Source organism: Trachemys scripta, chromosome 3 (genome assembly GCF_013100865.1).
Source record: "Trachemys scripta elegans isolate TJP31775 chromosome 3, CAS_Tse_1.0, whole genome shotgun sequence".
Taxonomy (NCBI): Eukaryota; Metazoa; Chordata; order Testudines; family Emydidae; genus Trachemys; species Trachemys scripta.
The window spans coordinates 86,988,419-87,005,100 of record NC_048300.1 but is presented as its reverse complement, the minus strand read 5'-3'; the positions used below and the strand labels follow the sequence as shown (position 1 = coordinate 87,005,100).

At 43.2% G+C, this 16,682-nt stretch overlaps 1 protein-coding gene across 2 annotated transcripts in view; it reads left to right on the top strand.

The window, feature by feature from the left end:
- The window catches only part of IGF2R (insulin like growth factor 2 receptor), an 88,341-nt gene that overhangs the window by 50,553 nt on the left and 21,106 nt on the right, over positions 1-16,682 (top strand). For both annotated transcript variants that reach the window (XR_004645081.1, XM_034765283.1), the window contains exons 25-35: positions 572-750; positions 1,238-1,325; positions 2,896-3,108; positions 4,045-4,175; positions 5,692-5,789; positions 7,003-7,139; positions 9,149-9,339; positions 9,718-9,844; positions 10,408-10,533; positions 13,634-13,896; positions 15,001-15,213. Coding sequence is in view for 1 of the 2 variants with exons in the window: in XM_034765283.1 (XP_034621174.1) it covers positions 572-750; positions 1,238-1,325; positions 2,896-3,108; positions 4,045-4,175; positions 5,692-5,789; positions 7,003-7,139; positions 9,149-9,339; positions 9,718-9,844; positions 10,408-10,533; positions 13,634-13,896; positions 15,001-15,213 (1,766 nt within the window). In the remaining variant the exon portion in view is untranslated. The remainder of the gene's footprint in view (positions 1-571; positions 751-1,237; positions 1,326-2,895; positions 3,109-4,044; positions 4,176-5,691; positions 5,790-7,002; positions 7,140-9,148; positions 9,340-9,717; positions 9,845-10,407; positions 10,534-13,633; positions 13,897-15,000; positions 15,214-16,682) is intronic.

Genomic DNA, 16,682 nt, shown 5'->3' with positions numbered 1-16,682 from the left:
CCCTAGCCAGGGACCCTCACACTCTCCCCATACCATCCCTTCCCACCTTATCTGGGGAGGGCCAGGGGAGGATGTCTCTGGCCTGGCTGGCATGGCCCCAGCCTGCTCCAGCAGGCCAGACCGGGCAGCGCGGCCGCAGAATGTTCCAGCGGGCTGGGCTGGGGAGCGTGGCCGCAGCATGTTCTGGCACCCAGGCGGCATGGCTACTGCCTGCTCTGGGGGGCCAGGGCCAAGTGGCACGGCTGCAGTCTACGAGCCCCGGGCTGCAGCTGCTTCGGAGACTGCAGGGGAGAGCAGCGTGGCAAGAAGTGGAGAGACTCTGGCCTCACCTCTTCCCTTCTGGCTCTGCTGTCTGGGCTGCCTCTTCTTGCTCCCTCTGTTGGGAGAAGGGGCTGTGTCCCACCTCTCCCTCTCTATACCCATTTATAAGCCGACCCCCGTCTCTGGTGCTTCCCTTTTTTCCAAAAAAAAAATTGGGCCTATGAACAAGTATATATGGTATGTCTACATAAGTGGAGTTTTCTGTAATGAAAATGCAACATGCTTGACATAAAATTTCCTATTCCTGCAGGTGGTGCAATAGGATCTTGTGTGAAATCTGCTGATAAAGGCCAGAACCTTGGTGTTACTCAGATAAGTCCTCAAGCTGCTACCGATGGGTCTCTTAGTATTATTTACTTGAATGGTGACACATGCAAAGATAAACAGCGCTATTCTACACGTATCCTCTTTGAGTGTGATCAAACCCTAGTAAGTGTGTGTGTGTGTGTGTGTGTGTGTGTATATTGATTTTATATAAAATTCAAATCCTAGTAATAGGTCAGTCTTATGGCATGTAACAAAATGTATTTTATTTCTCCATTCCAGAAAAAAAAACATAATTGGGGCCTCTAAATTTTGCTTACGGTTAGGGTTTTAGCAATGTTTTTCAGTGTACTCTAATAACCAGAAAAGGGAAAATAACATTTTCATCGGCTTTTATTGAATAAAGTTTTATGCTGTGCAATACTAGACTCCCCATTATTACTCAATAAAAGTGGCTTTGTTCAGGGACCTGATTCGTAGGATTAAAAGTAGTGGCATTAGATGCGAGTCTGCTTGAATTCAATCTCCATGAGTTAGAAATATACTTTGATTTTGTTTGTTTATAAAATGCATTTATCTTCTCCCCTCTCACTGCTTACCCAGAAAGAGAAACCTTAAATATTAGAATAATCCCCATGTGTTTGTATTGTAGGGATCACCTGTGTTTCAGCATGAGGATGGTTGTGAATTTGTGTTTATCTGGAGAACGTTGGCAGCCTGTCCTGTCCACAGAGCAGAAGGTAAAAAAAAGTCTCTAAACTGAAATTAAATATGAAATGTGATCTTATTCCTTACTATTACAACAGTTTTGTACACAATGCTTTTGTGAAAATAGTTATGTAATTGCTCCTTCATACACAATCTCAGCGCACTAAAGGCTCATCTTGGTTATGAAGAGAACTTTTAGTATCTGAAAAATCCACTGACCTGTGATGGTGACAAAGAAACAAGTGGTGTACTTTTATGGTACACTGTGCTTCATGAAAGTCACAAAGTGTAACCCTGGGGTAGGGTGTGGCAGCACAGGTTTCCGACCCAGGCTCATAAGCTTAGCTGTCATACTGGTGGGGGCTGGGTACATTTTTATTTCAAGCTCTAATGTTAAATGTCCTGGCTTCCAAAGAAGCCGTCTGGTAACTTCTGTGTGCCATTGTGATCCTGAACTCTTAGTTTTTCTCTGTTTTAAATTGCCAGTGATGTATAAGCAAAAATCAGAAGTTTTGTTATAAAAGTACTCTGAACCATTATTATTACTCTTGATAATGCTGTAGGATCAGTACTGCTGCAAAGGCCAATCCCATTAAATTTACCTTTATTTGGGCCCTAGTAAGCTTGGTGGCGTGTGGCGGGAATAGCTCGAAATATACGGTGATGATTCTCAACACACAGGTGTCTTGGTTTGATTAAAATCTGTGTTTAAAAATGTGGCACTAGAACCTTAGCTGGTGTAAATCAGTGTAGTTCCATCCATTGAAGGCAGGGAAGCTACACTGATCTTACACCAGCTTAAGGTTTGGCTCTTCAAGTTGCAGTTTAACCCACAACTACTCTAGTTCTTACATTTAAGTAAAGCTGTGATGTACAGATAAAATATGTAAGTGTACATTGTGGTGTCTGAACATAGGTCTGATCTGCAGTGGTAATTCCTGAGTTGTCTTAGTCCAGTATTGTCACCCGATGCTTAGAGAAAGGTGCAAGAGCTCTGCACTAGGCAGCAGTGGGTTAAGGTGCCCATCCAAAACTGCTCTTCTCCTTGCTATCTCACTACTCATTCTCTATTTGCAGATCATTAATAAATAAAGGTCCTGGACCTGGCACTCCTCCGCTTTTAACCTTTTGGCATGATGAAAGTTGACTATTTTAATCCTGCTCTATCCTGCTTCCTAGACAGTTTTTGATCCATGGCCATATTTTGCCTCATGAGTCTATTTTTGAATATTGCTTTAAAATAGTGACTATTATAAGTTTTTATCTAACAATTTTAAGAGATCATTAAAAATTGTTGAGTTTTTCTCTTAATTGTCATTAAAAGCTAAATAAGAGTGGAACTCTTAAGAGGCTTCTCACGTGCTCAACAGAAATTAGTTGCTTTAACTGAAGTGGCCTTCCAATAAAGTTTGGAGCAAAATTTACTCTAGGGTTCTTAGGAGTGATGGGCAGGAGGCTGCCTAATAAGGACTGTCCTTTGTGCAGGTTTGACTTTGCAGCTGTGAGTATGTATAACTCTCTCAGAGTGTATATTGCAAAGCTTGTGTTTAGCTGTGTTAAATTTATTTGCAATTTAAGCCTTCTGTTAACTTTGATTTAAAGGAGATAACTGTCAAGTGAAAGATCCAAGGTATGGTTTTGTCTATGATCTGAGGCCTCTTTCTGGGATGGAGAAGAAAGTGAGTACAGATGAATATGACTACTATTTCAGAGTCTGTGAGAGAATAACGGAAGCCTGCCCTCAGCCGAATCATCAGAGCAGTGTCTCATCATGCCAAGTAAAGAAGCAAGACCAGTCTCTTAGAAAAGTAGCAGGTATAGTAGTTGTTGGATTTAGTGAGAGGAGTTGGGAGGGGGTTGCTGTGTCACTCTGGAAGTGTGAGTGCAGCTTTTCAGTGCATCGTGCTTTACTGTGCATCTCCCAGAGGTAAAGAACCACTGCCAAGCAGATATAAAGTAGTAAAACATCATTTAAGGAGCAGCTCCTACTTCTGTGTTCCCTAAAATGGCTTCTATATAACTAGAAGCTGTCCTTACCATCTCTCTTTCTGACTCTAGTCAATGATGCCCCAAATCCAGTTGTCAGCTTTGAATAAGTCCTGTACTGCCACTCAAATGTAGGGTACAGACCTCAGTGAATCAGTAGCTCGGGTTGGGAGCGACTGAGAGCACTGCATCCGCTGGAGCGGCTTTCTATGAATCTTCATTGGCTAATGCACAAGTGTCAATGACCGACTGTGGGGGAGCAGAGTCCCTTCTCTTACTGGAGGCTGTTTTTAATGTGGTGCTTTGAGGGGAGTTAAGGGGCAGATGAGGTGGCTACATCGCCTGGCAAATGGAGGACTGTGGCTTGTGAAATGTCAGGATGATTTCAGAGTAGAGAGAAGAACCTGTGCACATTCTGTCATCTAACTGGCAATGATGGTAAAGACATTGCAGAAGAGCACACGAGGCCTCCAACTATGGCAGTCTTTCTGCATAGAAATTTTCTTTCACAGCTAAGATTGAGTTATTCGATGTAGCTAAAAAACCTAATATCACCAGAAACCTGTAACTTCTCTGTCGTGATCTGAGACCATATTAGCAGAAATGTATCCTTTTTTAAATTACTGTCCCTTACCTAGTCCTTGTGGCCTGCTGGCAGAAGTATTGACTATAACTGTGCAAATGTACTGGATTAGCTTTCTGTAGTTGGATTCAAGTAATAATTTGCTTCTATTTCAGCTATTTTTTTTCTATCTAATTTAAAAGGTTTGTATACTGAGAAGCTGACCTTTGAAAATGGATTAATAAAAATCAACTATACCAGTGGAGAGAGATGCCACAAAATATATGAACGCTCAACTGCCATATTTTTTTACTGTGATCACCACACTCTGGAGGTTAGTCTATCTTTTGTACACTGAGAAAAGTCTTCGGGAGCTGCAGAAAAAATAGTTTCTGAAATTCTCCTCATGAGTTACCATACTCAGGGGGCTGGGGAGACCAGTATAAGGAAAACTATGCATTCTGTTGTTAAAGGAGGATTACATGTTTCTTGAAACACCTCTCACTGCTTCCTCCCCCTCCTCCCCCCGACTGAGTTAAATTATTTTATTCCCCTCCTTAGTGTTGGGATAATGTAGCTAGATAGAAAATGCATCAGCAACTAAATGAAGGGCACCCTGATGTGGCATCTGGATGTCTGCCTGGCATGATGTGGGGACCTCAGGGAAATCTCCAGCACCATTCCTCTTACTGGAGAATTACTATGACTACAGTAGCTGAATCATGAGCCCTGAACTGGCTTTTAAAGGAGACTGGGAAAAGATCTTTCCTTATTTGAATAATTTGATTTTTTTTGAAAGTGTAAAACGCATGGCGTGAGGATGAGTAGCTTGTCCTACAGAAGAACAGGGCATTCTTTTTATTCTTTTGTTACACGTTAAGCGAGATTATATTTTTTTATAACAAACATACCTTATAAGTGAATTATTAGAATTCTGGGAAATGTGTTCCTCTTGATCATGCTAATCTTGCCCCCACAGACAGTGGTAGATTCCACCTTTTTAAGGCTGCCTGACGTTTAGTAAGAGTGTGCTTGAAACCAAGTTTAAACAAATGCTTCCAGCAGAGCTGCATTGCAGAGCATGAATAACTTCCTGGAATGCACTCGCCTGAGGATTAAGCCTCTTAGTTTGGAAGAAATATATTGCTGCAGTGCCATGTTCCTAAAAGCCCCAACTTTCCAAAGCCAGGACTGCTTTATTTTTTTTATGGCCATGTTGGCACTTCCAGTTCTGCCACCCCCGAATGAACCAAATCTGTCCACTCATAAATGCAATTAATTTACATCTTCACAGGGCTGTTTCTGTAGCCCTCAATATCACCTTGAAGGTGCAGGTGGCCCTCCTCCTCCTGATCCCTCTGCTCCTTTTTCCCTAGCCCATACTCTGAAAGGACCAGTGGCTATGGGGTTGCTCTGCTTGCCTACTCCCATTTTGGAGGGAACTGGGCAGAAGCTAGCAGTTCTATCCGCTCCGATCCCTCTATTTTTCCCTTTTCCTTCCTGGTTAAAGAAACAGTGGCCCTTACACTGCTCTGCTGCTACTCCTCCCTCCCTACAATCCTCTAGAAAAGCCAGTGGTTCTTGACCCTTTTCTGTGGGTAACATTTTTACATGCCCTTGATGAATGGCTTTTTTCTGAGCTCTGGTCATGTATACACAACTTTAGGACTAGTAACATGTGAAGGGATCCTCTGCATTCAGCTGTATAATGTTAGATCTCTGATTGGTGTCTTGTCTAACTGCACTAATGTTTGAAAGCCAAATGAAGCAGGGGAAATTTTTGTTCACCGCTGTATTTAGAGATGTGAAATATAAACTTCTCTGGTTCTATTTTTTTTTTTTTTTTTCAGCCAGTGTTTCTAAAAGAAACTCCTGATTGCACCTACCTGTTTGAATGGCACACCCAATATGCCTGTCCACCCTTCCGATCTATAGAATGTTCCTACAAGTAAGCTGTGCTTCCCTCTGACCTAAACTGGTGGTGGTGTGCTGGTGGTGACGTGCCCATTCAGGAGCCATTGTATTCAGCATGAGCGGCTATGATCACAGCTATTATTTTCTCTCGTTGATAAAGTGATCCAGTGTGAATTTGTGATGGATTAAATTGTAACGCGTATCACCAATGCACAAGTGCAAATGTAATTCTCGGGGATGGGAGAAAACAAACTTAAGCTTATGAACTAATTTTGTATATAGGAATAGACTGTTTTTTGGGAAGTAGGGGGAGGTTTTACAGTTTAGTGCCAGAACAGACATTGTTAGACTGGGTGGGGGAGGGAGCAGAAAGAGGCCAGAGATAAAATGAAGCTGTTGGTGTTGGGTTTTTGAACCATTGAAAAGGAGGGGTATGTATGATGGAAACTGGAACCTAATGTTTGAGTTTGCTGTCTGTGTGTGTTGAAATATAGTTAACCACCAGCGCGTGCTCTCTCTGACCCTCATAGAAGCAAGATGACTTGTGAGGCTTTCCCCGTAAAACATTTTTGAATAGTTCTCTAGGCCATAGTTTCACAGAGATATTAAGGCCAGAAGAGACCAGAATTCAGACTAAAGGATCTAATTAATGTATATCAGGATTCATGAAGTTCCATCCAGATACACCTAGAGTAAGACCAGAGACTTGAATTAGACTAAAGCATTTAATCCTCAGAAGACTAAATTGCGTGCCACAGGCAGGGAACAGGGGAGACTGAGGTCCCCAAGGGCCAGAGATCTCTGCAGTGTCAGGGAATTGATGAGGTGAGAGAGACCCAGCTGGTCCTAGCACGTTAACCACACCCTGTGCTTCTGAGGAAGGGAGGGAAAAAATCCCCAGTGCCCCAGCCCATCTGACCTGGGGGGATAACTCCTTCCTGACCTCAAATCTGGCAATCACTGTGCTTTGAGTAAGACACGCCAGCTAGGGACCTAGATAGAGGATTCTCTGTAATATCTCATAGCATTGGTCCACCCTATCTAATGGTTGGTCTTGGCAAACCTAAGGGTGTGAGACCTGGCTGGGATGCTGCTAATAGAAACCTACTGTTGATGCAGGAGTTCCAGACGCTTCCTGCATTTAGCATTTTCCCCTGAATCAGTGCAGAATTGTTGATCCAGCGTGGTGGTCTGCTTTTGGAGGTGGCTTTGATTCATCTAAATGTAAAACTGTTTGTTTAATGCAGAGACAACACAGGAAACTCATTTGATCTTTCACCTCTGACACGGCATAGAGAAAACTGGGAAGCTATTCCAATGTCTGGCTCAACACAAAAATACTATATTAATGTCTGCCAGTCCTTAGTGCTACATGCAGGGGCAGGTAAGAGCAAGAGAAATACATATTTAAATGCCATTGGTAGTTATGGGATGAAAATAGGAGGAGAGACAGCCTTGTCTCCTCTCCACACCGTGCCAACAGCAAAGCAAAAGATCACCAGGCGCAGAGTAGACACAGGCACAGCTGTGGCTTGTGGGCAGCAGAGCGAAGGCCAAGGCTTAGGGTCAGTTTCATCATAACCAATGGTGGAGTTCCTTAGCAGCTCTTTTCTTTACCCCCACCTCTCCACAGCCTCAGCCTTGCTTCACTACTCTCTAGCTCTTCCCCCTTTATTCTAAATTGGCCATAGATCTTGGGGGTGGGCGAGATGGCACAGAAGAGCATCACTGGAGGAGGGTGACCTTTTGAGGAGGTTGCTTCTCTCTAGCCCCACCGAGCTGATCCTAGATTCTTGGCCAGGTGTCTAGGGCAGGGGTCGGCAACCTTTTAGAAGAGGTGTGACAAGTCTTCATTTATTCACTTTAATTTAAGGTTTTGCGTGACGGTAATACAATTTAATGTTTTTTAGAAGGTCTCTGTCTACAAGTCTATATGTTATATAACTAACTATTTTTGTATTGTAAAATGAACAAGGTTTTCAAAATGTTTAAGAAGCTTCATTTGAAATTAAATTAAAACGTTGATCTTACGCTGCCGGCCCGCTGCTCGTCTGGGGTTCTGTTCACCTAAGCCGGCAGCGGGCTGAGCAGGGCCTGCTTCCGGGACCCAGGCTGGCAAGGGTCTGGCAGCCAGAACCCCAGACTGGTAGCGGACTGTGCGGGGCTCAGCCCGCTGCCGCTCAGGGGTTCCATCTGCTGGCTCCTGCCAACCGGGATCCCGGCTGCTGGATCTGCTCAGCCCGCTGCCGGTCTGGGGTCCCAGCCCTGCCCACATATAGTGGGTACCTACCTTCTCCCTGGCTTTGGCTCATTCTCTTCTCCCCCCCCCCCTGCACTGAGTTGAGGGTGGGAGTGCACTGAGCATAGGGCTGGGGGTGAAAGAGCAGGTTGGGGTGTATGGTCCGGCCAGGAGCTAGAATGAGGGAAGGGGCTCAGGGTTGGGGTAGGAGGTTTGGGTGTGGAGCACTTACCTGGGCAGCTCCCATTTGGTGCGAGGGGTGCAGGTAGGAATGTGGGGGGGGGGGCATGCAGGAGCTCCCACTTGATGCTCAGGGTAGGGGTGGGGATGTGGGGGCGCAAGAGTCAGGATGTGGGGGGTGCATGGGGGGTCGGGGGGGCTGGGTATGGGTGGGGGGGCTAGGGTCAGGGGTGGGGGGGGGGGGGGGGGGAATGCCTCCATTCCACCCCCCTTCCCCAAGGTCCTGCTTCCGCTTCTACTCTACCTCCGACCTGCTCCTTCCTGACCCCCTCCCCCTCGCAAGGGCCATTAGCTGATCGGCCTCAGGGAGGGAGGGACAGAGAGCCGGAGGAGGGGTAGGAACCCAGCACACTGCTGGAAGAGGTAGGAGAGCCGGCAGGACCCAGCTTCTGCCCCCTGTCCCTTGCCCCTGCTGGGGGGGCAGATGAGCAGTCCGGGCAGTATTTTTAATGGCACGCTGCTGCGCGTGCCATTAAAAATCGGCTCACGTGCTGTTTTTGGCACACGTGCCATAGGTGGCCGACCCCTGGTCTAGGGGCAGGTATTCTGGCAGCTGAGCTGTGCAGTAGCAAACATCCCTTCTAGCAGCTACAGCTGTGTCTGGTTCCTCCTGCTGCTGCATGACAGTGTGAGTGGGAGGTGAAGCTGTATAAAGGAAGCAAAGTGTCCCAAGTGACTAAGTGTCCAAAATTAACATAATCAGTTCTTTTCGAGACTGAGGTCAACCATTTAAAGTGATGGTCAAGATAAGCATTTCTTTTAAAGTGGTGTTGGTGAGTAGCATAGCACTTTGCCGCTAGTGTACATGTGGAAGAATCCCTTGTTTCGTAAACATGCATCCTAAAGTGTTGGGACAGCTGGTGATGGAGTCACAGAGAGCAAATGTCACATTTCTGCATTTGTCTCTTATCTAGAGTCTTGTCCGTCAGATGCGGCTGCCTGCTTAGTGGATGGTTCCAAATATATAAATCTAGGTGAGGTTGCTGATGGACCACGATGGGAAAATGGCATTTCTGTTCTAAAGTACGTAAATGGGGAGCCATGTCCGGACAAAATTCGCAACAGGACAACAATATTACGCCTCAAGTGTGATGAAAGCAGAGTTGTAAGTATGGTACTGCCAGTAGGATTTTATCTTGCTGTGACGTATCCACTTTTCCGTGAAGGAAAAATATTCACCACTATTTTGGGGTGGGGCAAAAACCCTTTTGGTGCAATTGGATTGGAACTAGCTGTGGGAGCTAAGTAAGGAGTTGAGCCCTGATCTGAGACTCCTAGAATTTGAGAGACTGACCAGAAAGGTCTTTCATGTCTAATATGCCTGCTAGTGCAGAGTTATTCTCTCTAGTACATAGTCCAACATTTTCTCTAGCTTTCAGATATACCCAGCAGTGGAGTTTCCATTACTTGCTGTCACATTTAAATGTTTGCTGTACTTCTGAAGATACTTTGATTTTTCTCTCTCAAATTTTCTGTGTTTCAGGAGTCTAAACCAGAATTAGTAACTGCTATTGAAGAATGTGAATATACTTTCTTATGGTTCACTGCTGCTGCATGTCCTCTGAAAAGAAATGTGCAAAATGACTGCAGAGTAACCAACCCTGCTACAGGTTAGGGACACATGACAACTTTATACATATGGCATCAATGTGTTCCAGACGTGTTAGAGGAGTTGGAAACCGTATTGCATTTGTACTCTCGGATAGCTGTAATTGCCAGTAACAATGAATGAGGAGAATTGGAGGTCCCTGAACCCTGGTCGGCTTGCCCTCATTCTGCCAGATGTGGCATGAGAACTCTCAAGTGCTGGGAGATGAGGGTTGTTGTCATTCACCTTCTCCAGAGGGGAACTGTTTTGAGGCGGGTTGAAGAAATATTGTGTAAAGGAACTACTCTCTCAGCCTCTTGGAGATGCTTGGTCTATCATGAATGCTACTGGCAGACCCTGAACAGATTGTTGCCTCAGAAAATTCCAGCATTGGATTCCTCTTAAGTAACTTAAAAGGCAAATAATTGTCAAAACTGGTTGGTGCCTATCGGGCATCCTGTGGAGTCGGGGGAGTGCTGGGCTATGATTCTTAAGCATCTCTTTAAAAAGCCATTGTTTGTTTGACTCGATTTTATTTATTTTGATTCTGCAAAAGGAATAAATTCTTCCTTGTTCTCCCTGCAGGCCATCTCTTTGACCTGAATTCTTTAAAGAGAGAGTCTGGCTACACTGTCTATGACAGCAAGAGAAGAAGAAGGCTTCAGTTGAATGTTTGTAATGAAGCTAAAAGCCCATGTGGTAGTGGGGTTGGTAAGTTTGTTTTGTTTGCTTTTTTCTGAATTTGCCTTCTGTGCTTGTAAATAGTATGCGACATCACTAACAGTAGATCAGTCAGTGAAACTCTCTGCCTAAAGAAAAACCTATTTTTCCTCACAGTATTAAACACCAAAACATACAAGTGGGCAAGAGATAATGGAATATAATGCACTGATACATGAGGAGATAGAGGTAGCCTGGTTGGGACTCACTGGTGCAAAATACTTTAAAATCATAAGAAATGTAACATGTTAGGAATGGAGTTAGAAATGGACAACATTTGCCTTGGAGAAGTGAGTGTTATTCCTGAGTCCCTGTTTGAACAGAAGCCCTTCTCTCTGGACCATGGAGACAAGCCCGTAGATCTGGCTGCAAGCAGGGAATAGGACTAGTCCTTTGTTGAATTCTCCAGAATTCTCAGCCTCTGGACATGTGCAGGCAGTATGCTATGGGTCTCTGCTTTTGGGCAAGACTTGGGAATTCGCACTAAGCACTCTGTCTAAAAAAAACAAAAAACAAAACACTTGGCACTTGGAATAAAAATCAGGGGAAGATATGGTTCCCAGAAGATGGAAATCTGTTTCTTTTTCTTCCCCCATCCCTATCACTTATAAACAGCTGATTGCAAAACTGACCAAAAATACTGCAAATAACAAGCAGCAGAAACTCCATTAAACTGTTATAAGTTGTGGAGTGACATGTGACAGTCACCAATATAATCATTTAAGTTTATTCAGCCAAACTATTTAAGGAGCAGCTGTGACTCCTTCATTTCAATTCAGTGAGACTTTATTGACACGATAAGTTATACAAGTGCTGCCAAACTGTAAGAAAGAGACCCCTTAGATATGTATTGAGACCCTTCTTCCAACAACCTCAAACTGCACTCAAATTTAAGGAAATAAATGTGAGTTCAGACCTGTATGTTAGGAACCCAGTTACAAGGCATAGTGGCGATGATTAGACTGAAGAGCACTTCAACTAGTGCATTTAGTTATGCCTGGGGGAATTCTGTGCCAAAAAATTAAAAATTCTGCGCACAATATTTTCAAATTCTACAAAATTCAACATACTTTTTGTCAAAATAACACAATATAATCACACCAGTTTCAATTATTTTTGTTCATTTATTTCAACATACCTGTCAGCAAGTATGTCTGTAACAATACAGATGACAAAAAAAGATTCAGGAAATAGATTCCTTACTAGGCATATTACTACAGAACTCTGAGTAATAATTGATTTATCCTACAATACAGAACCGTATTTCCTGCACCCCTCAGAAGCAGTGCAAAGGCTTGGGGGCATCAGGGGTAACGGAGGAGCTGAGGGAGAGTGGAAGTAAATTGCTGGGAAGGCGCCTGTGTGTGAATTTAGAGAGTTGTTTGGTATGGGGAAAAGTATGGAACAGTTTTTTGAGGGGGACGGGGAGGATTGTTCGGGAGCTTCCCCCATGCAGACTCTGGCTGGCCCCTAGACTCTCCCATTCAGTCAGGCACATCTGCCCCTGTCCCCTTGTGTCTGTGCCCTCACCCAGCCGCTCCACCTCTCCCCCATCACCATGTGTGTCTGCACCTCTCTCCCCCCGTGGCCCTGTGTCTCCACTCTCATTCAGCCTCTGCCCCAGTCTGTCCTCCCCCACTAGCCCTTATGAGCTCCTGTCTGACACTCCTCCCTCCAGCACTCCACAGACCCTGTCTCCTGACCTGGCCTGACAAGTGCTGGGAAGGCAGCTTTCTCTACCCTTGCTGCTGGGAGCTGCAACTGTCGCCACAGTACCCTCTGGTGGGGAAAATTTGGGACTGCTTCAACATTTTGACAGAAGCGTGTTTTTTTTTTTTTTTTTTTTTTTTGAAAAAAAAAAAAAAAGCATGAAAAAATAGAAATCTGCAGGGTTCATTAAATATGCACACACGCAGTAGTGCAGAATTCCCTCAGGAGTAATTTAGTGCGTTTAGTATAAATGTAGTCTACACTAGGTACTAATCCCATCCCTAAATCAGACTTCCAGTGGTGACCTATTAAGAGGATGTTTAATAAATCTTTATGTAGCAGATTAATCTGGTCTAGAAGACTGACAGTGTTCTTCTCCCATATTAAGTGTCACCTACAGTAGTAGGTAAGGCGTTATCTGCCATGTACTAAAACGGAACCTACTAACAGGCCTTGGAAGCCCATGGCAGGCAACGTTTAAGATTTAGTGTAGAAACACTTGCACTGTTAATGCAACGAAGCTGTGGGATTCTAGCTGGGGCGAAGGAATTAGAACTCTCCTCTCCCAAACAATCTTTAATCGATGACACACAAACCACTCTTTTAGAATTGAAAAGAGAGCCAACGCTGATGGTCCACACTTCACTGATCCATTTATGGCTAAGTATCACAGTGTGTCTGGTATGATGTGCTCTGCTACTCTGTGTGGCCCCATATTCTGACCCATAGTGGCTGCAGTAGTGCCTCTGTCAGAGTTCTTGCAGTCTACCAGATAAATGTGTAATTCCACAAAGGACAACAGTTAACACCATCACTTACTTCAAATGTTGTCTGCCTGTAACTGCTTTGAGTAATTTATAGTGATCGCTCTAATATAAAGAGATATTAATATCCAAAGGGCTTAACACCCATCAAATGGGCAAGTAACCTACCTTATTTCATCTTAGACAAAAAGTCTGTTTCTAGTTTTTCAGTGACTAATGTTCTTTGCACCCTTATAATTTAAAAGAAGCAAATGGCTAGTTCTGAATGGAGATAAGGAATGGGTGGCTGGAACTAGGAGTAGCTATACTAAAACTTTGCCTGTTACCTTCCATCTTGACTGAATTTTCTACAGCCACCACTCCCTTTTTATGCTTGTAAAACGTTGATATTTAAACATAGTGGTGCAAGTAGTAGATACCATATTGAGAGGGCTTTTTTTTTTTTTTAATTGTTTGTTTAGGGGAAAAGTAGTAATTCAAAATGCTTTTAGTCCTAGTTTAAGACCACCGTAGGATTTAAGGAACAATTGTCATCTACCATACAATTACACAGTACAATCAGATTATTCATTTTCTTTCCTAGCCAGTAACTTTTGTCCCCATTTTACTTGATTTAGGTGCCTGCATCATTGGTGATCAGAAGCCAATTAGTGCTGGAAGGCTGAGCAAAATGTTGATTTATGAGGATCAGCTGTTGAAGCTTGTCTACTCAGGGGGAGATCCCTGTCCTGCAAACGCTGAATTGAAACACACAAGCTATTTTAGCTTTGTGTGCAAGTCTGATGCTGGAGCCGGTAGCCGACCTGTGCTTTTGTCCTTTGATGAGCAGACATGCACCCATTACTTTTCTTGGCATACTACTTTAGCCTGTGAGGAAGAGGTAAGAGAATCAACAAGCCTCTCTTTCTGAAACAGAAACCACAGACACAGTACAATGGAAAAAACATTCTGTTTCTTGTTAGCGTCGTACTGATGTGGCAAAAGTGTTATTCTTTAAATTCTACATTTCAAGGGAAAGGTCTCATCTTGTATAGTACCCTAACTTATAAAGAAATTCATAGCAGAAGTGTCTTTTTTAGCAGTGAGTATAATTTGTTACAGTAAAAAGTGCAAGTCTGCTACCAGTTAATACTTGTAACCAAAGGATTTCTAGTTTCGGTACTTATTGACCAATCTGAGAATACTCTTAACAAGAACAGAAAAGGCATTTTCAGATGTTAACCTCTGAGTTGATGTGACACGCTTTGATAGCTTGTAAGATAACTCATTTCACTATTGAGTATCTTTGTCTTGAAAGATATGCCATAACTGAAATAGAAAATATGGGCCTGATGCAGAAATTTCATGGTGAGGCTCTATGGCCTGTTACGCAGATCAGGTTAGATGATCATAATGGTCCCTTCTGGCATTAGAAGTCTGACATATTTTGCAATTGCTTTTTTCCTAGCTACCATTCAAAAACCCAAAACTTTCATATGATTTATGAGAAATGTGTACACTTTCAGATTCTCTTGGTGCCAGAAAGTATAAACATGATGAGAACAAGTGTACTTGATTGTACAATTGGGGGGAAAAAATTACTGGATTGTAATTAAATGGCTTAAATGCTGTACTTGAAGTGTACTCCCATGACTGATTTCAAGATTGCTACTGAGTTTGCTGACCCTTTGAGACATTTTTATGGCTATCTACACTAAGAAATTACACACCAATGCTTCATTTCTCTCTTCCTTAGTGGTGAACCTGGGCCCTAAGTCATAAACATTAAATAAGAAAATCCCATTTCCTCTATCAAATATAAATTATGTAGATTACCGTCAGTAGCTAAGCAAAGAGCAACAAATGCAGTTTTACTTAAAGGCTCTCCAAATTGAATTTGAAATTTAATCCCACTTGAAATTCCCTCTCTGGCCAGAGGGAGAAAGGGAAGTATCATTGCATAATAGACAGTTCCCATAAAGGCATCACATTTGTTTTTTAACAGGTGAAGTGCTCAGTGCTGAATGGAAGCTCAGTTATTGACCTCTCCCCTCTGATCCATCGAACTGGTTATTATGAGGCATTTGATGATGATGATTTAACTGACGTCACTCCAGATTTCTATATTAACATCTGTGAGCCTCTGAATCCAATCCCAGATGTCAACTGCCCACCTGGAGCGGCTGTCTGCATGGTTCCTGTTACTGGATCCCCCATAGTAAGTACCGTGTAACTATCAGCACTGAAATATTTTGAGATCCTGTAACTCTTGACAACTCCTTCTTTGAATAACACCTCTTACCCCAATGAAACTGGTCTGATTACACTGGTCTACAATTTTTGAGAAGTCGTCTGCTTCAGAGATAAAATGTGCTATTTATTTTGTATTTTGATGTGCTGAATTCAAATATGACAATTAAAACAACTGGCTACTGTTTCTAAGATATTTAAGTTTTTACATTTTATGTCTATGTATATTATGTATATAGTAGAGTTTTAATCATAAATTGTAAACCTAGGTCTTTTCATGTGTTTATGGTTGCTTTACATGATAATATTTCACCTGTCCTGTGTATGTAACACTTTAAAAATCAGCAAAAGGGTTATATAAATAAAATGTATTATGAAACAAAAGGCAAAAAACTATTCTGTACATAGTTTAGTCCTATTCAGTGTCTACTCGGCGCTTCTTGGCTTGTCTCTTGTATTCATTAAATGGAGCATCTCTTGTCACTGTCCAGCAATAGTCTGCAAGCATTGATGGGCTCCATTTGCCCTAATAGCGTTTCTCCATTGTTGCAATGTCCTGGTGAAATCGCTCACCGTGCTCGTCGCTCACTGCTCCGCAGTTTGGTGGAAAAAAATCTAGATGAGTGTGCAAAAAATGTATCTTTAGTGGCATGTTGCAACCAAGGCTTTTGTATGTCTTGAGGAGGCTTTTCACCAACAAGCTGTAGTTGTCTGCCTTGTTGTTTCCGAGAAAATTTATTGCCACTAACCGGAAGGCTTTCCATGCCGTCTTTTCCTTGCCACGCAGTGCATGGTCAAATGCATCATCTCGAAGAAGTTCACAAATCTGAGGACCAACAAAGACACCTTCCTTTATCTTAGCTTCACTTAACCTTGGAAATTTTCCACGGAGGTACTTGAAAGCTGCTTGTGTTTTGTCAATGGCCTTGACAAAGTTCTTCATCAGACCCAGCTTGATGTGTAACGGTGGTAACAAAATCTTCCTTGGTTCAACAAGTGGTGGATGCTGAACACCTTTTCCTCCCAGGCTCCAATGACTGTCGGAGTGGCCAATCTTTCTTGATGTAGTGGGAATCTCTTGCACGACTATCCGATTCGCAGAGAAAACAGCAGTACTTTGTGTATCCAGTCTGCAGACCAAGCAAGAGAGCAACAACCTTCAAATCGCCACAAAGCTGCCACTGATGTTGGTCATAGTTTATGCACCTCAAAAGTTGTTTCATGTTGTCATAGGTTTCCTTCATATGGACTGCATGACCAACTGGAATTGATGGCAAAACATTGCCATTATGCAGTAAAACAGCTTTAAGACTCGTCTTCGATGAATCAATGAACAGTCTCCACTCATCTGGATCGTGAACGATGTTGAGGGCTGCCATCACACCATCGATGTTGTTGCAGGCTACAAGATCACCTTCCATGAAGAAGAATGGGACA